The 23,842-nt window shown below is 57.2% G+C and overlaps 3 protein-coding genes across 6 annotated transcripts in view; 2 read left to right on the top strand and 1 right to left on the bottom strand.

Moving 5' to 3' along the window:
- Window positions 1-1,597: 1,597 nt before the first annotated feature.
- Window positions 1,598-8,959, bottom strand: NUDT1 (nudix hydrolase 1). Its single transcript, XM_010966493.3, has 4 exons — window positions 8,888-8,959; window positions 7,318-7,483; window positions 2,522-2,667; window positions 1,598-2,246 (listed from the first exon to the last, which is right to left on the bottom strand). The coding sequence occupies exons 2-4, from the start codon at window positions 7,467-7,469 to the stop codon at window positions 2,074-2,076; spliced, it is 471 nt and encodes a 156-aa protein (XP_010964795.1). The 5' UTR covers window positions 7,470-7,483; window positions 8,888-8,959; the 3' UTR covers window positions 1,598-2,073.
- MRM2 (mitochondrial rRNA methyltransferase 2) lies at window positions 8,941-14,534 on the top strand. 3 transcript variants are annotated; one of them, XM_010966472.3, is made up of 3 exons: window positions 8,941-9,006; window positions 10,644-10,933; window positions 13,354-14,534. In XM_010966472.3, the coding sequence occupies exons 1-3, from the start codon at window positions 8,999-9,001 to the stop codon at window positions 13,791-13,793; spliced, it is 738 nt and encodes a 245-aa protein (XP_010964774.1). In that variant the 5' UTR covers window positions 8,941-8,998; the 3' UTR covers window positions 13,794-14,534. The 3 variants fall into 3 exon arrangements, with proteins under 3 accessions (XP_010964774.1, XP_010964769.1, XP_074201632.1); XM_010966467.3 differs by lacking the exon at window positions 8,941-9,006 and adding an exon at window positions 9,023-9,176; XM_074345531.1 differs by lacking the exon at window positions 8,941-9,006 and adding an exon at window positions 9,035-9,161.
- An 848-nt stretch (window positions 14,535-15,382) lies between these two features.
- The window catches only part of MAD1L1 (mitotic arrest deficient 1 like 1), a 271,713-nt gene continuing 263,253 nt past the window's right edge, over window positions 15,383-23,842 (top strand). Inside the window, exons 1-5 of one of the 2 annotated variants that reach the window (XM_010966461.3) lie at window positions 15,383-15,526; window positions 17,100-17,212; window positions 17,756-17,918; window positions 20,070-20,210; window positions 22,724-22,903. In XM_010966461.3, the coding sequence (XP_010964763.2) occupies window positions 17,769-17,918; window positions 20,070-20,210; window positions 22,724-22,903 (471 nt within the window). In that variant the 5' untranslated portion in view covers window positions 15,383-15,526; window positions 17,100-17,212; window positions 17,756-17,768. The remainder of the gene's footprint in view (window positions 15,527-17,099; window positions 17,213-17,755; window positions 17,919-20,069; window positions 20,211-22,723; window positions 22,904-23,842) is intronic. The other variant, XM_045504459.2, reaches the window with a different exon arrangement.

Below are 23,842 nucleotides of genomic sequence, written 5' to 3'. Positions count from 1 at the left end.
TCTTTGGCTTGGGACAGAGGTTGGAGGAGCTTGACTGCATGTAGATTTCTGAGATCCCTGCCCTCCGGGAATACGTGCCTGATTCTGGGGCTTTGCTGTCGGTCACGCAGGACCCAGGGGCTCTGGTGACAGAGAGGCTTCTCTGATGAGCTAACACATGTCACAGGGAAAGCGGGTGTCTTTTGGGCCCAGCCGGACAGCTGTGTCCAGCTAGGGCATGGCCCACCCCTCACGTGGGGTCTGCCTGTGCCAGCTTCGCAGCCACGCGGGTGCAGGGAGGCCAGCTGCACCCCCGCGGCGCCGGGGCCCCCGACAGCCAACATGTGCCTTCCTGTGCCGGGCTGGCTAGGCTCCTGGCCGCGTCCCCCAGAGCCTGAGGAGCAGGGATCCTTGTCCCTTTGTGGGCATCTTCTGCCACTTCTTTCTCCATAGAAGTGGGCTCTCACCCACTTGGAGTGGCTCTGTGCTGCCCCGCGGTGCTGGTCCCCTCGCCTGGACCGTAAAGAGTGACCCCAGGGGCTCTGCTGTCCCTGCCCTGCAGCCGGTGCGGTTCACCTGGGGGCCTGGCCGGGGCGGTGAGGGACACAAGCTGTCCCTGCCCTGCGGCCGGTGCGGTTCACCTGGGGGCCTGGCCAGGGGCGGTGAGGGACACAAGGCCACAGGACAGCAGAGTCGGGGGAGCTTCATGGTGGGCAGGGGGCGGGAGCATGGAAGGTGGGGGAGCATCTCCCAGGGCAGGTTAAGCCGTGTCCTCCCTCCCCACATGGGTTGCCGGGGAGAGCTCTGGCCCACAGACTTCAGACGCACTTTTCTGGAGAGAACAGCACCCTGGGGCTGGCTCCCGGCAGCATCTGCCTGCGGTGGAAACTAGGAGCAAGTTCTTGGCTGGAGCCCTAGTGGTCTTTTCCCCCAGAGGCTTATCTGGGGGCGCTTTCTAGTCCCCTCCGCCTCCCCGGGCACTGGAGAAGGGGCAGCGGGAAGATGCCAGAGTGATGTAGGCAAGGCCGTGTCCCCCCCATTTGGCACTTTCTCTGCATAGCTCCCCTCTGCCTGAACCTGGGCTGCCATAGATTGTCAGGCTCGGGGGCTGGTGTTTTCTGCTCAGTGTCTGCTGGGGGAGGAGAAGAGGCTGCTCCCAGCTTCGAGGTGAGGCCCTGGGATGGCAGGGGCCGGAGGTCACGCACTCCTGTGTCCTTCCCGCTGGCTGGGGAGGGCCGACGTGCTGCAGCCCCATGAAGGGACATCCAGTCGCGTTACCCTGCTGGGAGCCCTTCATGCTGCTCTGAGGATCCCGCTCCCCTGTCCGAGGAGGCTGAGAGACTCCCTGCTGCCTCAACCTGGCCCGCGGCCTGGCCTGCGGGAGTGTGCCTTCGGGTCCGACTGGGTCGACCTCGCTGCAGGAAGGGCGGGCGCGGCGGAGGGAGGTGGAGGTGGGGACAGGAGCTGGGCTGTCGGGAGGTTCCTCTTGCTTGGCTGAGTCGTGTATGTACGAAGCACTTTACGAGGCTGCAGGAACTAGTCACCGCCACACCCAGGAAACATTGTTTACAAACCATCCACATTCCGAGATTTTTATCAATGAACTTACGTGAGCGACTATTATTAAACATATTTATAAAAGTTGGGTCAAGTCGTGGCTTCTTTGTGTGAGAGGTTGGTGACCGTCCATCCTCTGGGAGGGAGGGTAACAGATGGGGTTTTATTCCTGGACCCCAGCTGGGCCCCCGTGTCCCCTGTGGGGGCTGGTGGGAGGGGGCACACCCTCTAGGCCACCCCCGTGATCCCGTGGTCTGCCCACACTGATGTCGGGCCTCCCACACCAGCTGTCCACCCTGGGGTGGGCAGAGAAGCTGTCCCCTCACCCTTCGGGCCTGGGTCTCCTCCCTCTCTGTGTCTGGTGTCTCAGGTCACAGCTGGGCAGGTGTGCCAGCTCCCGGCGATGGGACCTGGCTGCCCGTGGGGGGCCCAGGGAAGGACGTTGAAATTTCCTTCCATTCAGACGTCCATTTCCTTCCATCGGTCGTGCTCCAGCCTGGCCGGAAGCCCTGGCTCTGCGAGGAGCCAGGCTCGGCCCTAGACTCTGTCCACCTCACGGAGCGTATAGTCCAGGATGGTGTCGTGACCCTGGAACTTGAAGTAGCCCTGGAATTTCTTCTTTTGAAGCAGGAGGGGAAACCAGTAGCTGTCATCCGGCCACATGTCACCGAAGGGGATCTGGTCCAGGTGGAACCACTGGGGGCGCATTTCTGTGGCGGGTGAGAAGGCAGTCACTGACGTTCAGTCCGGGCTGTAACTGGCCTCCTGTGGGGCATTAACTGAGTGGCCCTGTGTAAGGAGCCTGACACTCTTCCCTATTTAATGCTTGCGACTGTGTTTCACGGAGGAGGAGGGAGGCTCTGGTGCTGCTGTGCTCCAGCACCTGCCCCTCAGGGACGGGAGGGGAGGGCAGGGGTTGACAAGTGCCTGCTCTGCACCCAGGTCCCCCTCGTGCCCTGGTGAAGGGACAGCCCCTGAGACTCACCGTCGCTTTCCACGGGTGTCCCCTGGATGCTGTCTGTGTGGAAGATGTGCACGTCCATCAGCTCAGGGTCACCCACGAACTCAAACACGATCCGGCCCACCTTGTGCAGCGCGTCCACGGTCAGACCACTCTCTTCCTGCAGCTCCCTGGGGCAGGGGCGGGGTGGTGGAAGGAAGGCAGCCATTAGCACGCCCGTGTGCCCAGGGCCAAGGGGTCGGGGTTTGAGGCAGCACAGACCTCCCTGGCCCAGCATCCTGAGTGCATCGTGTGGCAGCCCAGGGCCGGCCCAGCTCAGCTGCTTGGCGGTCCCCGGGAGGTCTGCCATGGAGCGGGACCCCCTCCCTGTCCTCCCTGCGGTGGCCACGCTAGGGAATGCTGCTCTGCGGGCTGAGGCTGTAGAACTGGAACCGGGCCCTAAGCCAAAGCCTTTCTGCCTAGAGTCATCCTGATCAAACCTCTGGTCTCTACTGTCCTTCCCAAAGGAGGGGCTGTTTTAACCTCTGCTCCACCAAGGAGCCCCCCCTCCAACTCCGCAGGCTTACTTCATCTGCGGTTGGTTGATAGTGGCGAATGAGCGTCTCCCAGCCTCAGACCCCTTCCCCGCCCGCCCACCCACCTGTGCTTGGAGGAAGGGGTGAGAGGGCTGACCTCCCCACCCGAGCGCACCAGAACCAGGACGCCCCCCAAGGTTTGAACATGGTCACTTGGTTAGCAGTACTCCCCCCACCCCACCCATGAAAAAGAATGTGGAAAATAAAAAGATCCAAAAGAACTTATTTACAAAACAGAAACAGACTCAGACATAGAAAACAAACTTCTGTTTAACCATGGTGGGGAGAGGGTGGGGAGGGATAAGCCGGGAGTCCGAGAGCCGCAGACACTGACTGCCGCGCGTGAGACAGACACGCGAGGTCCTGCCGTGGCGCATGGGGGGCTGTATTCAGTACCGTACAGTAACCTGCGGTGAAAACGAATGTGGGAAAAAGGCTTCCCCCATTACGTACTCATTGCGGACAATGTAGCAAACCCAGGGCCCCCTCATCTAGCAGGAACGCTGCTCCACTGCCATGTTTTTCCTTTGGGTCGTTCTCCTTTGTGCGTCCCTTTTAAACACTGTAGACACATCACACATACGTGCACCCGTGCTTCCCACACAGCGCTGCAGGAACACAGCCAGCTCCGCGACTGCTGTGCATCAGAGTGAAACCCCATGCAGCCCATCCCCAGCCTGCTGTGGCGAGCACCCCGCACACACCCTGTGCCCCCAGCCCTCACTGCCCAGCTGCACACGCCTGGGCCGTGTCTTGCTCTGGAAGGCCTGCTCGCTCAGGACCCTGGGGACCCACGAGCCCTGCACGTGTGAGGCTCAGCGTCTGTGTCTCCCGTTACAGTCTCACTTCCCCACTGCCCTATATTTATTTTTGTTGCTGTAAAAATGTTCTAATTATGTCTGTCCATTTAGAGTTGTACGTGAAAAAAAAAACTTTTTTTTCAGCTTTGATCTCCAAGTTGCATTAGGAACACAACGCATGACTTCCTGTGCCTGTGAGGAGGAGCTGGGAAATGCTCTGTTCATTAAATAAGCGGGCTGGGTTAAATGGTCTTATTTAAATGGATGCCTCCCTGAGCCTGGAATCTGCCCTGACCTTCCTGTGAGGCCCAAGAGGGAGAGGAATGTGTCCATCCACTGCCAAGTGATGTTTTGAAACCCAGAATTTATTCATTGAGATGGTTAATTTACATTAGACATGACCAAAATAAAAAAAAAGAATGTGTGTTTTCACTTGGGGGGTGCAAATGGCTCCCTAATTAAATGTAATGCAAGCCCTCAGCAGGGCCTCCCCCACATCTCAGGCAGCAGGTTGGCGGATCTTATTTTTTTAAAAACTTCACTGATCTCATGTTTTGACTAATTTTGGTTAATCATCCCCGAGTCCGTGGCAGTGTATGAAATATCAATAACCCCCTTGGTGGCAGAGCCGGGGCTCCGTTTCATGGGCCGGGATAATTAGGCAGCTGAGGGGACGCTGCTCCAGTCTTGCTAATGTGTCGGACTGCACCTCTGTGATGGTCCCCAGATGGCAGACGCAGAACAGGGCGAGGAGTTCATAAACAAACCACGACAACCCAGTCCAAAAATGGGCAAAGACCTAAACAAGCATTCTCCAATGAAGACATACACATGTCCAAAAGGCACACGAAAAAATGCTCAGTATCGCTAATTATCAGAGAAATGCAAATCAGAACTACGAGGCATCACCTCCCACCAGGCAGAATGGCCACCATCCAAAAGTCCACAAATGAGAAACGCTGGAGAGGCTGTGCAGACAAGGGAGCACTCCCGCACTGCAGGTGGGAGTGCAGTTTGGTGCAGCCACTGTGGGGAACAGTGTGGAGAGTCCTCAAAAGACTAAAATTAGACTTACTCTAGGGCAACCACTAAAAAAGCTTAAAAAAAAAAGGAGTACAACTGATATGCTAAAGGAGAGAAAATGGAATCGTGTGAAATGTTCAATTAAAACGCCAAAAGGAAGAAAAAGAGTGGAAGACAAAAGCAGGAAAAAAGAACCAGGACAACAAACAGAAAACAGTGGTGATTATGGTAGATGCTAACCCAGCTACATTAATAATCACTTTGTCAGTGGTCTAAATGCTCCACTTCAAAGACAGATTGTCAGAGTGGATCAAAAACAAGACACAACTCTAAGCTGTCTATAAGAAATTCACTTTGAATATAAAGATTAAAAGTACAAAGATCAAAAAATATAGATTAAACGTAAATTGGTGGGGAGGGTAGAGCTCAGTGGTAGAGCGCGTGCTTAGCATGCACGAGGTCCTGGGTTCGGTCCGCAGCACCTCCATTCAAACAAGCAAGCAAGCAAGCTAATTACCTCCCCCTACCAAGGAACCAAGAAAGAGAAACTATTAAAAAAAAAAAAAAAAAGTGAATCAGTGGAGGAAAATACACCAGGCTAACACTAATCAAAAGAAAGGAGCAGCAGCTGTAGTAACTTCAGACCAAGCAGATTTCAAAGCAAGGAAAGTTATCTTTATCCCTAAGAGGGACATCCCAAAGCGATAAAGGAGTTCTCCCGGACGTAACCCTTAACATGTATGCAACGAAAAGCAGCATCAAAATAGTGAGGTAAAATTTAGTGTAACTGCCAGGAAAGCAGACGAATCCGCTGTCATAGCTGGAGACTTCAAGCAGGAATTCAGTAAGGACACAGTGAAATATGCAAAGAACTACAAAGCAGCAAGAAAAAGGCACCCGGATTAACAGACCGGGCAAAAGACTTGAGCGGGCCTTGGCAGAAACAGACGCCCAAGCGCCACACAGACCCTGAGCGGGTGGCTGGCTCATCAGTCACCGGGGCAAACAAATGAAGCCTCAGCGAGGCATCGTCACACCTACCGGGATGGCTAACGTGAAGGAGATGGGAGACGCCAAGTGCTGCTGCGGGTCTGGAGGGAGCAGAACTCACACTCCGTTCTGGAAACCTGTTGGCAACATCTGCTGAGGCTGAACATCTCTAATTCTCCTCCAAGGGGAGCGCCCGCCAGAAAAGGCTGTGCAGGACCGTCCACAGTGGCCCCATTCAAGACTCCAGACTGGAAGCAGCCCCAGTGCCCTGGGGCGGGGTGTGCGAGCTGCAGGGTGCTCACGGGCGGGGCTGGACCACTGCTGCAGGCAGATGTGATGCTGGGAAGAAGCCGGCAGCAAAGGGCACAGTCTGCGTGGTATTTCGGAATAGGCCAAACCGCCAACTGTGACGGAAGTCGGGGGGCAGGCTGCCCTCCGGGGGGCAGGATCCACCCTCCAGCCCCACGTCTTGATGTAAGGGCTGGTTAAGTGATGGCCCATTTCTTAAAACTTTCCCGATGAAGACTGGCATTTTCCTGTACGCACTTTATGCTTCAATACAGGCTTGACTTAGAAAATAAAATGTCTTCAGTTCCAGCCTCACGAGCACCCCTGGGGGAATGTCGGATGGAGGGAATAACCAGGTGTGACCAGAAAGGTGGGAGTTCTGTGAAGGAAACCCAGGGAGGGGGTTTATCGGGAAGAGCTGGCGGAGGTGAGCCTGCTCGGCTGTGAAGGCTGACGAAGGTCAGCCAGAGGAAGAGTGGGTGGGCAGCAACAGCCTGGGGTGTCTGAGGGGCAGGGATGGGAAGAGGGGGCGAGGCCACACCTTGTGGAGCTCAGTGGATGACACAGGAGGTTGGATTTACCCATACAAGCTTGTGAGGGGAAAGGCAAAGCAGCTGAAGTCGGGAGGGCTGTGTGACCTCCGGGCATGCTGCTCAACCTCTCTGGGCCTCAGTTCCTTCCCATGGGAAAGTGGTTGTGTCAAGGATGAACCGAGACTGTGTGTGAGAGGTTCCAGATCTGCTCATCATCAGTTTCCCCGACAAACGAAGAAGCTGAGGGACCGGCCAGCCCCTTGGCTAGAAAAAGGAAGGCCAGACTTTTCAACCCGAGCCACCTCACGGCAGCTTCCCAAATACGTCCTAAAACCCACCACCACGCAGCAGCAGGTAACTCAGCACAGGCCACATGCCAGGCCCCATTCCAGTCCTTTATCTGCATATTCTCATTTAACCTTCACCATGATCCTAAGAGGTGGGTACTATTATTATTCCCACTTTGCAGATGAAGAAACTGAGGTTTGAGGGTTTAGTACGAGTTCCAGGTCATGTGGCTCTCAGTGGTAGAATCAGGGGCCTGGCTCTGCGCCTGAATCCCCATCCCCTGCAGAGGCTGGTTCTGCGGGCAGGCCTGCCCCTCCCCTTACCTCTTGGCTCCATCCTCGATGGTCTCTCCTTCTTGAACCTTGCCCCCGAAGCCATTCCACCGGCCGGCCCCGAAGCCTCGTTTCTTCATGCCCAGGAGAATTCGCTGAGGCTGCAGCACCAGGACCAAGGTGTAGAGCCTGGAGGCGCCCATGGTGCCCTTGGGTTCTGAGGAAGGCAAGGGCTGGGTCAGCTTGATTTGGGCGTGGGCGGGGTGTGGATGGAAGCCTGTGCACTGTGGTGGCCAGGGGCCGGGTGGACTGGAAATGTACTCTGGAAGGCAGGGAGGGGTAACATCCCAGCTCTGCCCCATATGGCAGATTTTCTGGGGTAGGAAAGCCAGGCCACCTGCTGGGCTGAAGCAGCAGGTAAGGTGATGTACACATCTTCCCTTCCCCACTCCTTAGCCTGGGGTCGTTCGTGTTCCTGTGTCTAGTCCCCTGTGCCCAACTATGCAGTTTACCCAACGGTTCTTGGGTCAGGTTTTTGGCTTTGGCCTTTTTATTACAGGGCCTTCTGGCCTGTTGGGATCTGGTTTCTGCCTCTCTGCGATAGCAGACCCCCAGATTCCCAAGCAATGCATAGCTCCTGACAGCGGAGAGTCCACCCAGTGAGGCCTGGCTAAATCCCCCTCCTGTGACAGGTGTTCACACTCTGCTCACGACTGTTGCTGCTCTGCGACCTGGCACTCAGGGTGAGCCTTGGAGCCACAAAGGCCCCTCCTGCTCGAATGGGCATGCGTGGTCCAGAGAGGGACTGTGTGGGTGATGTCTGTTCGATGCTGGAGGACCAGGACCAAGTTCCCTGCAGATCCCCTTCCCAGTCTGGGGCCTCCTGAACACAAGTCTCCTCCTCTGGGGCCCACACTGGGTGAGAGGCAGGACTCAGGGCCCGGGAGGCTGCAGTGTCTGAGAAGGGGGCCCTATGGCTGGGTCCTGGTGGTGGGGGTGGGTCAGGCAGGAGAGGCAAGTCTCGGAGGCTGAACCTCCCTTTAGGGACTCTGTCCTGTCGCCGACACGTTCACGCCCAAAGCCCTGGCTTCCTAAGTCAGCTGTCACGGAGATGAGGCTGCGGGGAACACCAGCTGTCACTTGTTAAGCACGGATCGGATACAACTTTCCCAAAATCACCCCATTTAATAGACCCGACAACGCTGTGCGCTGAGACCTGCCGTCTCCATTCTCAGCCGAGGAAACTGAAGCTCAGAGACTCAAGGCCCAAGAGCGGAGCCGGCGCCCAGGCGTGGGTCTGCCGGACGTTGGAGTCTAGCTGGCACCGCAATCAGGCTGGTCCTCAGGGAGCCCACCTAACGCCAGGGGCTGGGAGGCTGGCAGCAGGGCTGGGCAGCCCCCTCGTCAACCGAGCGGCCCCTGACGGAGCCATCTGTCACCTGAAGCGCGTCACAGGTCTGAAAGGGACAACACACAGTGCAGCGCCGGGCTGGGCTCCGCTCTCGGGACCGTGGTGGATGCAGGTTCTCCGGCAGCCCCTCCCAGGCGCCCCCTCCCGGCCCCAGGCCCACCTCCGGTGGCCTGGCTCCACGCGCACCTGGTCTCTCGCTCCCGCACTCACCTGGTCCCGGGTTCCGCGCGCGCTTTCCGAATCCGCGAGCCGCTTCCGGGGGCGTGGCCTCGGGCCGGAAGTGAGGCCGGCACTTCCGGTGTGTGGAGCGGGCCGGCGTCCATGGCGGGGTGAGTGGGGCGGCAAGAGGGGCGGTCGGTGGGCGTGGTGGCGGGCACTTACGGAGCACCTACTGCATGCGTGCGGGAGGCGGAGGGCCAGGGACCGGCCCACGTCTCCGGTCCCAAAGGGGGTGCAGCGCCCACTTCGTCCAGGCCCTGACACGGTCAGCCCCGGCCAGGTGACTAGGGGAGACCTGCCAACACGGAGTGGACAGTCGGCTAAGGCTCCCGAGAAGCGACGGGGGGCAGAGAGCTGGAGGGGGCCTTGGAGACAGGGGCCGGGGAGGTGGGCGATGCAGGCGGAGGACCTTGGAGAGAGGGGCCGGGGAGGTGGGCGATGCAGGCGGAGGGCCTTGGAGAGAGGGGCCGGGAGGTGGGCGATGCAGGCGGAGGGCCTTGGAGAGAGGGGCCGGGGAGGTGGGCGATGCAGGCGGAGGGCCTTGGAGAGAGGGGCCGGGAGGTGGGCGATGCAGGCCGGGGGCCTTGGAGAGAGGGGCCGGGGAGGTGGGCGATGCAGGCGGAGGGCCTTGGAGAGAGGGGCCGGGAGGTGGGCGATGCAGGCCGGGGGCCTTGGAGAGAGGGGCCGGGAGGTGGGCGATGCAGGCCGGGGGCCTTGGAGAGAGGGGCCGGGGAGGTGGGCGATGCAGGCGGAGGGCCTTGGAGAGAGGGGCCGGGGAGGTGGGCGATGCAGGCCGGGGGCCTTGGAGAGAGGGGCCGGGAGGTGGGTCTGGAGGCGGGGGGCCTTGGAGAGAGGGGCTGGGGAGGTGGGCACTACAGGTGGAGGTGACGCAAACCCCACTTTTCCAAAGATACTTGGAAATTTCCCTTCAATTACACACAGGTTGAGGTCAGTTTTAATAAGAATTGTGACAGGTAGATCGGACTCTGCTAGCCATGGGACTGACTAAGGCAAGGATCTGTCCTCCTGGGGGTTTGTCCAAGTCTCTCAGAGCCTGGTGAAACTTTGTTTTACTTTCATGAGTTTTGTCAGTTGTTAACCAGTACTGGGAAATTTTTGGTTGATAGAAGCAAGGTGACTGTCATTAATGCTTGAGTTTTCCTTCTGAAAAAAACTTCAGGAGAGGAAAGATACCTCTTGACTGAAGGGGTGCTGCCTTCTGGTTAGTGTGCTCGGGCTGCTATAACCAGGCACCCCAGGCTGGGTGGCTTAACAAGCAGAAGTTCACTGGCTCAACAGTCTGAGGGTGGGAATCGGAAGCCCAGCTGTCAGCGGGGTTGGTCTCTCTGAGGCCTCTCTCCTTGACTTATGGATGGCCGTTTTCTCTCTGTGTCGTCGTGTGTTCTTCCTGTGTGTGTGTCTGTGTCCTGACGTCTTCTTGTAAGGACACCAGTCATACTGGATTCGGTCCCACCTATATGACCTCACTTTTACCTTAATTACCTCATTAAAGAGCAGTTACATCTTGAGGTACTGGGTGTTCAGACCTTAACGCATGGACTGCGGGAGGCTACAGTTCAGCGCAGAACACCTGCTTCCTGGCTGTGTAGTCTCGTCAGGCTGCCTCCCCTTCTTGGGCCATAGTGTCCTGTCTCTAAAAATGCGTAGGTTGAGCCCGGGGCTCGACTGACCTCGTGACCTGCTGGTCTGTGTGATGCCAGCCTGCTTGTTTTCTTTTCCTCACCAGGCCCTGGAGGCTGGTGTGGGCCTCCCTTCAGCACCAAGGTTTCCACACTGCTGGGTGTTGCTACAGGGGTCGCACCGGCGCTGAGCACCTGTGGCTGACCCGGCATCTGAGGGACCCATTTGTGAAGGCTGCGAAGGTGGAGAGTTACCGGTGTCGGAGCGCCTTCAAACTCCTGGAGATGAACCAGAGGCACCAGATCCTGCGGCCGGGTCACCGCGTGTTGGACTGTGGGGCGGCCCCTGGCGCGTGGAGCCAGGTGGCCGTGCAGAGGGTCAACGCTGCAGGCACAGGTGCGGCCCCCACACGTCTAGATGCCAGGCAGCTGCCCTCTGCCGCGGGGCACAGAGCAGTGGGGCCAGCTGTGGGGGTGCATATCTCAGAGCGGTCATTTAGCAGGAATGATACAAATAGGACACTGACAGTTTCGAGATGAAAGACAAAGTAGAAGGGCGTGATGACAGTGAAAACCACCCTGAGTCACACCCCAGTCCCGTGCACACTGCTGCGAGGGTGTGCGCCCTTCCCGAACCTGGTTTTGCGTACATGGCTACATGTACTTACATACCTTCTTGGTCTTTTGTGAAGATGATGCTACGCCATGCCCTTGCTGCTGATGGGGAGCTTTGTTTTTTGTTCTTGTTTTTGTTTTTGCTTACTGATACAATCACATCTTTCCATGACAGAACAACCGAGTCAGCCCCAGCCGTTTCCAGGACCTGGTCCTTGAAGACCTGGGTTTTCTGGGAGTGCCACTGGGGCTGCGCAAGAGCCCTTGTTGCTGGGGCTCTGGACTCTCCACCTTGGCTCGACCCCAGGGACCTGGCTTCATCTGTTGTCTATTTTGGGGTTTAGCCTAAGATCTTCTATATAAGTTTCCACTGATGAATAGATCAACCAGCCACCACCACTCCAATCCTTTAAACAGCTGTATAGGATAACAGATGATGGTTGTTCTGTTGGAGTTTAGCTGGTGTCTTCATCTTGGGCATCAGGGTTGCTTTTGGGTATTTTGCCTTTGGGTAGCATGTGCAGTGCTGTGGGAACTGTCCTTACCACTCGTATTTCCTGCCGTAAAGTCTGAGGGCACCACATGCACTGGCATTATGACATGTGACGGTGCACGAAGATCCCTCCCAAACACTATAGAGTGGGGATGTTTGTGCCCATTTTCCTGATGAGGAAATTGAGGTTTAGAGGTGTTTAGTGACCTGCTGAAAGTACAGACCTGGGCATGCTGCTCGGGTACATTCATCAACCTCATTACTGTGGGTGGGATAACGCAGGGGGCTCTAGAACAGTTAAAATACTTTGAAGCTCACTAAATATTTATTGACTAAGTGAATTTGTGTCAGAAACTTCAGTTCCTTAGCGGGGAGGGTATAGCTCAGTGGTAGAGCGCCTGCTTAGCATGCGCGATGTCCTGGGTTGAATCCCTGGTACCTCCATTGAGAAATAAATAAATACACCTAATTACCTCCCTCCAGAAATAAAAATAAAAAATTTTTTTAAATTAAAAAAACCCCCCGACAACTTGGTTCCTTTTCCCACCACTGAGCCTGTCCGCAGACCTGCTCACAGCTGATTTTAGTGGCCCCTCTCCCTTAACTGCTCTTCAGGAGAAGCCGGGAAGTGGCCAAGTGCCACTTGCAGGAAGAGGCAGCGGGAGCAGAGTGGGTGGGTGAGGGGACTTGGATTCTTTTACTCCCACAAGTTGACAAAATGCAGCCAAAGCCATTTGCCTTGAGTGGGCACTTCCTGGGGTTGTGGTACATGAGCGTTAAAGGCAGGAGCGCAAGTGCAGAGGATGGGACGTGAGACGTCCCACTTTCCAGGGATGAAGAGTGAGAGTTTTTAACCTTTAGGAAACGAGGTGCTCTGCAAAATACCTGGACCTCCAGCCTTTACATAGAGATGGGACACCCGACCCTCGCCTGTGGAACAGCCTTTTTACTAAGCAGACGGAGCTACAAGTCTGTGACTGTGCCCTTCACGTATCTGTACTGCAGAGCAGAGGCCCTCCTCCTTGTGGGCAGTGGTGCAGGGAGGGGACTCCAGGGCTTGTGGAGAGGGGAGCTTTGAACGGGAGTGCTGCGTGAAGGGCGGGGAGGTGCGGGCTGGGGTCAGCAGCGTGCAGACAGGAAGTCCGGTTTCAGGGAGGGTGGAACAGTGACACCTTTTTATTTTACAACTGGCCCCCTCAAATATGTAGGGTATCAGTTTTTCACCTTATTTTGCATCTGTCCGTTTTCCCCATCTCGGCTTGTTTCTAATGGTTTCTACATTGAAAGAAATTGGATTAAGCTGCAGAGTGGGGGTGGATTTAATCCAGAGGCACTTTATATACTAGAGTGTCATTTTCTGTTTTAGTTTATGGAAAAGACCATTCAGAAATAACCCTTTCACGGAGAGCAGGCGTTGTGGAGTGAAAGGAAGTCAGAGACAGGTGCAGCCCCGGGTCTGCCTGAGGCTCTGGGACAGTCACTTCTCTCTGGGCCTCGCTCGGTTTGCTCAGATGTAGAGGGAAGGACCACCACTCCCCGCCATGTGTTTTTATAGGATGTACAGAAAGTGGGGAAAGGCCTGTGTCCGTAATGAGATCTTTCCCTCCGTCCTGACTTTTTATATCTATTTTATTCGTTTGTCGCATGTATTTTTTTGTGGGATGATTCTGGGTGTAAATAAATGAACGCATTCACTGTTTCTGCGTTAGATCCCAGTGCTCCTGTTGGCTTCGTGCTTGGGGTGGATCTTCTCCACATATTCCCTCTGGAAGGAGCAAACTTCCTGTGCCCTGCTGACGTGACTGACCCGAGAACTGTCCAGAGAATCCGAGAACTGCTTCCCGGTGGGAGAGCAGATGTGATTCTGAGTGACATGGCACCCAATGCCACAGGGATCCGGGCCCTTGACCATGACAAGCTCATCAGCCTGTGCCTGTCCCTTCTGGACATGGCTCCGGACATCCTGCCTCCTGGGGGAACTTTCCTTTGTAAAACCTGGGCTGGAAGCCAGAGCCGTCGTTTACAGAAGAGACTGACGGAGGAGTTCCAGAACACAAGGACGGTAAAGCCTGAAGCCAGCAGGAAAGAATCATCAGAGGTGTACCTCTTGGCTACGCAGTACCGAAGAGGGAAGGGGGCCGGTCTGTGAAGGACTCAGTGTCTTCTGCCATTCTGATGCTTTTTCACTGCAAATGTAGCAAGAGCTCTGTCCTGAAGTGCAGCTGGGGACCCTCACCTGATGTGGGGTGCAGCAGGCAGGACAAGTAGGGGTCCTTTTTTAAAGCCAAAAAGATAAGACAAAACTATTCAGTGGCCACCATATGTGATTTAAAAACATTCTCCATAACATGATTTGTGAAGAAATTATGGAGAGAAAGAGACAGGCAAAGATAAAAGGATGAAAAGACAGACTGAGGGAAGGCTGAAAACATACTCCGAGGTAGAGTCACACACAGACATCTTGTGTGACTTTCCCCTCTTACCCACGCTTGGTTTGTTGCAGAGAAACGGGCTTCCACCATTGCTCCAGAAACAGCCCACAGGTTGCCAGGTATTTTTGACTGTAGTATAATGCAGAAAAATCTGAAATTTCCACCAGGGGATTTATTGCCGTCCCTCTGGCGAATGATCTGGAAGTACATCCGTTCTTCAAGTGGTGAGAGTTCCCAGAACAATTAGGGGAGACTTTTGGTATGAATTATGCATGGGGTGGGTGTGCTTTGTTTTTCCCGCTGGAAATACTGCTGAAAATACTCCAGGCTCCCAAGACTTGACTTAAAGGTAATTGCCAGCGTAAGCAGCGATGTGTTGTGTTCTTTTATTTCCTTTTACTCTTCCAGGAACTCGCAGCAGCTTTATAAAACAATATAGATTATATTACTTTAAGGAATTTTCGTGCCTTTTAACTTTCTTGAAAAAAAAAAAGTTTAAAAAGTTAATGGTTTCACAACCGTTGTCTTGGAGGTGTGCTCATCCCTCAAGCGCAGTTTATTAGAGACTGTAGCGGTGATGAAATCCCAAGGACCCCGGGGGAAGGAAGAGATACTCAGGAACCTCCACCAGGGTCCTAGGACCTAGCCCAGATCCCTGAATTAGGTCAGACTTTAAAATTTTTCGTTTTATTTTCGCCTGCAGTCAGCTAGTCCAGAGAGACGCGTCCTGCCTCCGCCGCCGCAGCCTCCCCCTCCTCTGCCGTCTGTTCCGGGCAGACGGACTGGTGTCCTCTCTGGAAGAGGGGACTTCGGTGCAGTCCCTGGAGCGCTTAGCCCGAGGCGGGGGTGCGGGGAGGAGCGGGGACCAGCGGGACCCGGCACTGCACGGGGGCGCTGCGGGCGAACTTGGCGGCTGGCCGTCGCGCCACGGACAACGGGGACCCAGACCGAGGCCCCGACAGCTCACAGGGCACTGGGAGGATAGCTTAGCAGCACAGTACTTTGCTTTTTTAAAAGAGGGCCCGGAGAAAAAAGCATTCATTCAAGCAAATACTGGTAGTGGCAAGGGCGGGAATAGGCGTGCAAGAGAAGTTTGGCCCTATGAGGCCACAGTTGGGCGGTGCTACTCCACACAATACGGTGCGAGGCAGGAGCCCTAGGGGAAACCCGACCCGGGGGCCGCGGGCGCCCGATAGCCCCGCGGGCCGGCCTTTGGTTACGGTCCTCTCCGAATGGGAGGCTCGAGGGTGGCTGGCTCCAGGACAGACGCGGAGCCCCCAGGACTGCTGGCGCGCAGACTCGGAGGCTTACGATCGGTACCGCCCAGGTCTCGCGAGAGCGCAACCTGACGTCTCGCGATACGAGGGCGCCGGAGGAGAAGAGGGAGATCTGAGCGGCTGCGGCGCATGCAACCCGGCTGAGGCGGATGCAACCCGGCTGAGGCGGCGAGGTGAGCGGACGGGGTCCCGGGCAGGAGCCGGGCCGGGCCGGCTGAGCCGGGGCGCGTGCCGAGCCGAGCCGGCGCGGGTGGGACGGGGACGAGGCTGTGGCTCCGTGCGGGCGCCGCCCCCTCGGGCCGCCTCGTCCCTGGGGCGCGGATCCGCGCCCTCACCGGGGCCGGGGTCTCTGCCAGCGCGCCCTTTCGCTCCGTCTCCGTCCTTCCGAGCCAGGGCGCGTCCCGTGCTCTCCGAGCAGGAGCTGGGAAGGGCCAGGGTCTCGAGGGGCGAGAGCGGGTCGGGGCGGACCCGCCGGGTCTCCGGGAAGCCGGCGGCTCCCGAGACGCCCCCCACCGGTCCCGCCCTTCCGAGTTGACAGTGCTGTCACCTGCACCTCTTGACTTGAACAGTGTAGTAGTTGGGAAACCAGTGGGAAGATGGGCAGTGACTCTCGCAGAGCCGCACTGCTGGCGGCTGATAGGATGGGCACTTGCATTTCACATCTAGTGTAAGTTTGGAGAAAGCAGACACAGGGGTGATGAACGACCAGGCTGGCATAAGAGCCCGTGACGCTGGGAAGTGGTGTTGCGAGGTGGTGGGCATCTTTGTCATTTCTGTCGGTTCCCGCATCCGTCCTTTTGCCAGGAACGGGAAGGGCGGTTGAGGGGACTGTGCTCTGGACTCCCAGCTCTGGGGTTCCGTTGAGAGCAGTTCAGATTCCATGGTTAGACAGCTGGAAGACTTGAGTCTCTTGGATAAAGGAGGATGGAGTTTGAGCTGCCGCCTTATCGCTTACAGCGGCTTAGTTCCAGGCAGGTGCAAATCTGTTCTTTTCATTCTGGTGTATAACATGCATCGGTTCTCACCGGGGATGGCATATACCCTTGAGAAGAGGGTGTACAGGCTAAATTTCCCGTGGGATGGAGAGCATGGTCCTGGTCTCATCTCGGCAGATGGAAGGACTTGCCTTACAGAGCAGAGCTGCTGCCTCGCCCCGGGTGGGCCTGTATCTGTCTGCCAGGCTCACAGCTCTGAGTGCCTGCACCTCCCTGTTCTCCCTTCCAGTCTGCTTTCCATGTGCAGGATGATGGGGAGGTGGAGAGGGCAGCTGTGTTGTGCAGGGGTGGAAATGGTGGCTTGCAGAAGGCGAGGGCTCTGCATGCACAAGGCCAGGGTTCTTGTTAAACGGAAAATGCAGACTCAAACCAAGATTCTTCACCGTTTTTTTGGGGTGGGGAGCAGTGTTTCCAGTCTAATACTTAAGGGAAATCGGTGAGAGCTGGCTGCTTTTCTCAGGGGAAAAACACCTGTAGAAATTCACAACTTTGGTTACTAACTGTGCCTGGGACGCTTGCACACGTCCCGGCTGGGAGACAGCCTGGTGCGAGGCCAAGACAAGCCCAGATGGGGGCGCAGGCTCTTTGCTGCTGCTTGTCCTTGGCCCTTCGTCCCCAGGTCTGTGGAGCACACTCGACCTTCAGAGCCAGACAGACCAGGTTCCGATCTCAGGTCTGTAACTTTTGAGGCCTTGTTTTATATTGTCTCTAAAATGTGTAAAAAGACCCAATTCTCCTGTTTGTTTTGAAGGTTGCAGCGTCATACGTAAAGTTACAAGCAGAGTGGGAGTCGGACTGGCAGCATTGGTCCGTCTGCCGTGGGGAGACTTCTTTTGGACCCAGTTGCCCTCTCAACTTTGCAAAGTGAGTTTTGTGATCCTCAGTTTACAGACGAGGGAACTGAGGCTCAGGAAGTCTTGGTGCTCAGTAGATGTCAGATACCTTTCTTTTTGGTACGTGGCTGAACACAGTAGTGACAGTTAATTCATGTCGCTGTTAACCTGTGGTTAGCACTGCTCTGGTCGTCATGCTTGCTGCCCCTGTCGTGTGCTTCGTTTCTGACTCCCAGAAGCTAGGCTTTTTGTGAGTGCTTCTGAGGGAGACGTCCCACCTGACTGCTGGACGCCTCGTCTTGGGAGCCGTCTGTCTGTCCTGCTGGTGTCTGATAAGTCAGCAGCTTGGTGGCATGTTGTCCTTTTATGCCTCAATTTCTTCTCTGAGAAATTGGCAATATGGGCTCTCAGTTAACCCCGAAGAAAGTGGCCACTCTGGATGCTGGAATATTTTATGGGCTCTGAGAGAGCACTGGGGGAAGGGGCTGCCCGAAGGCACCCCCTGACCGGGTGGCTGGCAGAGCTGATAGTGCCTGGAAAGGCTCCCCGTGACCCTTCCCTTGTTTGCCTCTAGAAAGGAAGTGGCCATGGAAGACCTGGGGGAAAACACCACCGTCCTGTCCACCCTGAGGTCTTTGAACAACTTCATTTCTCAGCGAGTGGAGGGAGGATCGGGACTGGATGTCTCCACTTCTGCCCAGGGCTCTCTGCAGACGCAGTACCAGCAGAGCATGCAGGTGAGCGGTGTGCGTCGGGACGCCTGCCCCTAGGCAGGGCGGGTTCACATTCCATATAGCTGAGGCAGGTCGGTGTCTTCTCTGCCTGAAGGCCAGCTGGCCACCTCCCGCATGTCCAGCATGGGTAGTCATAGTTTTGGTGGCTAGCTGGAGGTCATGGTCCGGCCCTGAACCGTCCTGGCTCAGAAGCCTAAAGTGACAGCAGTGCCTCCAGAGTGGGTCTGGAGTTCAGCACTGCGCTCACACTAATGAGCTCACGGGCACTGAAGACGGGGTGGGAAAGTCAGCTTATTCATTTAACTGAGGAAGAAATCCCACACCGCCGGGCGTGTGACCACTGAACTGTCCAGCCAGCCGCTGGCCCCCTTGCTGGTGTAACTCTGGGGAAGGCTGTGCTTTAAACACAGGTTCTTGGTCAGCCTGGCAGGAAAGGCAGGGCAGTGAGTGAAGGACTGGGTAGTAATGGTCTCAGACCACGGGGGCCATTTGTGGATCTTGGCTGCACTCTGTCATGGGGTGTTTTTACAGTTTTACTCTGATTATGGTCTCATTTCACTAAATTTATTCCAAGTTCTCAGCAATGCTTACATAAGACACAGTTGTAAAGGCTCAGGTCTCCTGAAGGTCTCCAGGTTCCGAAGAGTCCTGGGGTCTGTGCTGGTCGTGGCAGGGATCGTGGGTCCTCACGGGGAGGGAGGTGGTGTCTGAGCCTTGCCCTGGCCCTCCCTGCATCAGGTGATTCCTGGCTTCTCTGCCTGCGCCCCTCCTGTCCTGTCAGCCTTCCTGCTGTGATGCTGTGTGTCAGATGAGCCGGTGCTTTCCTGTCGCTCTGAGAGCTCCCACGAGCCCAGGCCACGTTCCGTAAAACAAAGGCTGGGGTGTCTGTATGTGTGTGCACGCTGAATAATTGAATTTCTGTAGTTTGTTAGTGGGTTAAGTTGCTCACTGCCCCTCTTGGGCAAGGACTGTTCTTTTTTATGAAATTAGGTCTTTTATGTTTGGTTTTGGTTTTGGTGTTAAAACACGGTATTGGGGTGGAAATAGATTGTAGTTTTTTCTTTTTTTTTTTCTTTTGAGTTCTTGCTCACTGACAAAATGTGAAGTTGGCAACTTTGGTTTAAAAAAGTGTTACAGGGTAGGTACAGCCCAGTGCTTAGAGAGTGCGCCTAATATGTTTAAAATGAAGATTCTGGTTAGGTATCCGGGTGGTGCAGCCTGAGATTTTGCATTTCTGTTACGCGCCCAGGAGGTGCTGGGCTGGGCAGGCGTGGTGGGGCTCTAGCCCACCTGAGGGAGAGGCCACTGCAGTCAGTGATTCCGTGAAACTGCTCGCTGTGTCTTCCGAGGCCCTTCAGGGCTTGAGTTCCCCCTATTTACCTGCCTTCTGAGATGGGCCCCAAATTGCCAGCCCCCGGTGGACTGCACTTTCTCCCATTTATTCAAACACTAGCTAGGTGTTGTGGCAGTGGAGTTCTGCAGACAGAATTAATATCTCGGATCAGTTGACTTTCAGGTAGGGAGGACACCTGTGTGGGCCTGAGCCAGTCAGGTGGGTGCAGAGATCAGACAGAGAAGTCAGAGGTGCCCAGCGGGAGAGGGGCTCCGCTCGCACGGAGTCTCCCCTGTTGGCTTTGGAGGCGGAGAGGCCCCATGGCAGGGAATGTGGGTGGCCCCTGGGAGCCGATGGTGGTGCAGCTCGACAGCCAGCAGGGAAGCGTGAGTGTGGAAGAGGCTCCTGAGAACACGGCCTGCCGACTGCAGGGGTGCCAGCCTGTTGAGACCCTGATCAGAGGAGCTGGCTGTGCATGCCCGGCCTCTGACCCATGGGACCGACAGCCGGTACACGGGCGTTTAAGCTGCTGAATTTGTGGTAGTTTGGTACACAGCGTAGGAAACGAACCTCCTCTTTTCTGAGAGAAGCCCACATGCTGTCATCTGAAAGCACACCCTTCTCTTCCTTCTTTGTCACCTTCTCTTGGCTTGCTGCCTCCGCACCCATGTCCTCCCCGAGGCCCGGTGTTCTGCCTTCTCCCCCGGGGCTGAGAGAGGGCCTTGCTGGGGGCAGGTGCTCAGTGAGAGAGTGCAAAGGGGCCCTCGCCTGTGTGACGCAGCCACTGAGGACCTGTCTTTCCTCTGCGTGTTCCTGGCCAGTTGGAGGAGCGAGCGGAGCAGATCCGGTCCAAGTCTCACCTCATCCAGGTGGAGCGGGAGAAGATGCAGATGGAGCTGAGTCACAAGCGGGCTCGAGTGGAGTTGGAGCGGGCTGCCAGCACGAGTGCCAGGAGCTACGAGGTGGGTCGGGGCAGCCCCGGAGCCCAGAGGTGGTGGTGGCGCCGGCCGGGCTGCGGGGAATCAGAGCCCCGCCAGCTGGAAGCCCGCGTGCTCTTCCGCCAGGTTTCTGGGGCTTGCCTCTCAGGCCGCCTGATGAGGTGGGTCAGGCCGCAGGTGTGCCCTGTGTCCCCAAAGAGGGCAGCACCAAGGGCTGGCTGCCCTGCCTGCCCAGTGTGGTGCTCATGGGCATCCTTCTCCACTGACTGCCTGGTTTCTCTGTCTTTCTGCAAGCACTGGGGTGCAGATCCTGCAGAAAGGCTGGGTGGCCTGAGGTTAGCAGGTTGGAGAGTCACCGGGTTGCATAAGGGGCTCAGGTCCAGGCTGGGTCTTGCTCAGATGGTTACAGGGCCTCGGAACAAAGAGTGCTGGTCTCGGGGCTGCTTCCTGTTGCCCTTGGCTTGCGCAGGGCAGGCTGGCAAAGCACCGCCCCCTGTAGCTCAGGGGAGATGCTTGGTTTTTACCTAGTTCATAAATTTCATGCTTCCTTTGCTTTGATTAATCTCACTTTGCCAGGGTTCTCCAATAAGTGCTGATGAGTTGTGGAAACGCTGCCAAGGTTCAGGCAGAGCACTGGGCCAGAAGGCCTCTGGCCTCTGTGCTTTCCCTGGGGATGGCTGTCTGGCCCCACTCTTGCCTTACGTGGCGTATCCATGCAGTTTCCTAGTCCCTGTAAAAACAGCTGATGTCTTCCAGGGTGCGATGCTAATTAGGTGTGTTTAAACCCGGCGTGCAGGTTCCTGGCTGTGGTGCGTTGTGTGGGCCCAGCAGCTCAGAGACCCGGCCTGCAGGTGGGGTACCGCTGCCCCCGCCTTGGCCCTGGTGCTGCTCCCGGTGGTGTTTCTCTGTGAGGTGGGGCTTTTGCTGATGTACTGGGTTGTTCTAGGAAGGACCGGTCCTTGGGGAACCGGGGGGAAGGGGGAAGGGGAGAGGCCAGGGGAATCTTGCAAGTACTGACGTGCCCTTGTTAGGGGTGGGGAGGTGGCACCAGGGCCATCGGCCTGTAGGAACTGTGGTGTTGGCCCTTCCCTGGCTCTTGGGGAGAAGGCTGGAGTGTGGAGCTATTGGCGTTTCTGTGGGCCGTGAGTCCCTTGGGGACAGGTGTCCTGACTGCTCTGGACGTCGGTATCTAGCACAGGCTGTGGACCTTACCAGTGCTCAGAAGACGCTGGAGTGAGGGTCACTGGCAGTCTTTTCTGGGGAGGCCCAGGGGCGCAGGGCTGCCCAGGCTTAGTCCTGGGCCCTCGCTGGGTGCACGTGGGCCTCCCGCCCACCCACCCGGCTGGGGATGGCTCCCGAGTCACCTGAGCCGGGGTTTGCGAAGTGTCCTTTTGAGTCTCAGGAATCTGCAGTGGTTTTCCGGGGACCGCCAGTTTGGTCATGCTTGGAGAGGACAGGCGGGTGGGAAATTTGGCTCTCCTGCCTGGGGGTACCTGGTAGGTGGTGAGACTTTGGTGTCCAAGGCCTGGGGACCTGCCTGGACCACCCCATGTGCACTAGGGACCGGCAGCCCGAGTAGAGACGCCCCCGCCCCTGCCTGTGGTGTGCTAGGCGGCCCTGCCCTGGGGCGGGCCCCTGCCTGCGAGGCCTGCTGGTCGTCGGGAGCTGTACTTGCAGCTCGTCTCCCCTCGGATCCCTTTCGGTCCTAGACTGGCTTCCTTGAGGAGGCCTGGGCCCTGTCTGTGCTCTTGCTAAGCCCCTCCTTGGTGCTGGGCTCGGAGGGCTCAGATGTAAGCCCTGGCTCTGAATGTGGGAGTGCCTGGCAGTCCTTGGTGGGAGCTTGTGTGGGAGGTCAGTAGAGTCAGGCTCCATGTAACCAGGACTTGCTGCCTGTGCCCTGGGGGCTCTGGCTCCCACGTTGTGGTCCCTTTGCTTCTTGGGCGGAGGGTAATCTTCTCAGTGGCCAGCAGTTGGCCCTTTGGGCCCCAGGGATCATCGGAGCGAGGAGTCTGAGTCTGTGCCTTCCTCACTAGCACGAGCCATGAGCCCCCGAGAGTACCAGTGCAGGGTGGCCCTGAGGGTCTGTGGGAGATGCAGGCCCGGGGTCAAGTGTTCCTGGGTGCAGGCTCACGTCCATGCCCCCCGTCCCCACCCGGTTGTCTGCTCACTGTGACGTAGCTGTGTGCAGTCAGAGAGCTGCCGGTGCTGCCAGCCCTAGAGGTTTCTTTCCAAAGTGAAGTCTGAGTGAGGTTTCTGTGCTCCGTCTCCTCCCTGCAGATGGTCACTGTGAGCCTGGTCAGTGACAGTGGGGGTGAAGCATGCCAAGTACCCTCCAGGCGGGGGGCAGGGTGACACCCAGCCGTGTGCTGCTGCGGCCGAGCGCTCCCCTCGGAGTGGGTCCCAGCCCTGGGTCAGCGTGGACTTGGCTGCTGCTTCCTCGGTGGCTCTTCTCCGGGCCTCAGCCCTGTCCTGAGGGAGGAGTGGGGTGCGGTCTCCCTGTCCCAACTCCCTCTCACCAGGCCCATGCTTCTCTGCAGCGCGAGGTGGACCGCAACCAGGAGCTCCTGACGCGCATCCGGCAGCTGCAGGAGCGGGAGGCGGAGGCGGAGGAGGAGATGAAGGCGCAGCTGGAGCGCCACAGGCTGTGCCAGCAGAGCCTGGACGCGGCCGGCAGGAGGCTGCGGGAGAAGGAGGACGGCCTGGCCGAGGCCGGCGAGGTGAGGGCTGTGGCTCTGCCCGGGGTGCCGCCCTCTCCCCACCGGCTGTTTTTCCAGGGAGAAGGGCGAGTGCGCCCCGCGGCCGCCGCTGCAGCTCCGGGAGCATCTCGCTGTCTGACTCCGCTCCCTTTCTGCATAGTTGTGGTCGTCGTGAAAGTATTAACTTTCCCTCCTGTGGTTTTCAGTTAGTAAGGTGAACATTTTCTTGGTCTTTGTAATTAGGAGTGTTAGGACTTGACTAACCTGGTCAGTGGCTGACTAACCGCTCTTTGTCATCTTCTGACGCCTGGCTGGTCCACGCGCCCGCACCCTGATGCAGGTGCGTGTGTGGGGGAGGGCGTCGCGCTTGCAGCCTTCTTGCTTGTTGCCCTGCTCACTGGGACGGGCGGCTGGGAGTGGGGCTGTGAGGCCGCTGGCAGCCCCCTGGCCTGGGCCGCCCGCTGCTGCTGTGTGCCGGCCGCCGCCGTGGAGGCGCTAGTGTCACTGCGACCCGACCCGTCACGGGCAGTGCTGTTTTCTGAAAATAGTTTTTTTCTCCAGGAGGCATGAGTGGGTGCCTCTGAGCTTGCATGTCTTTGGCTGTTAGCGAGGCCTGTTAGTGTCTGATAGCAGCTCTGGCACAGCGTAGATGCACCGTAGTCCCTGCTGCGTACATTTTAGAAACAGCCCAGAGACTGATGCTGGTGGAAATTGGGCCCCTCTGACCTTCCCTGTCCCTTTGCTGCGCTGCTCAGGACCACAGGTGCTGCAAGGAAGAGGGTGAAACGCTGCCAGGCAGGGGCGGAGCCGGGTCCCTGGCATTCCGCCTCTGCCCGGCTTCCTCTCCTTGGTAGGCCTTCGGGCAGGCTGCAGGTCATTTTTCCCCCCAGGAACGCTGGAGCGCGTGTTAAGGTCACTCCTACATCTGCCTTCTGATGTGAACGTTGGCAGGAGAGGAGC

Source organism: Camelus bactrianus, chromosome 18 (assembly GCF_048773025.1).
Source record: "Camelus bactrianus isolate YW-2024 breed Bactrian camel chromosome 18, ASM4877302v1, whole genome shotgun sequence".
Taxonomy (NCBI): domain Eukaryota; kingdom Metazoa; phylum Chordata; class Mammalia; order Artiodactyla; family Camelidae; genus Camelus; species Camelus bactrianus.
Note: the sequence above shows the minus strand (reverse complement) of the source record. Positions and strands in the feature narration are given on the sequence as shown.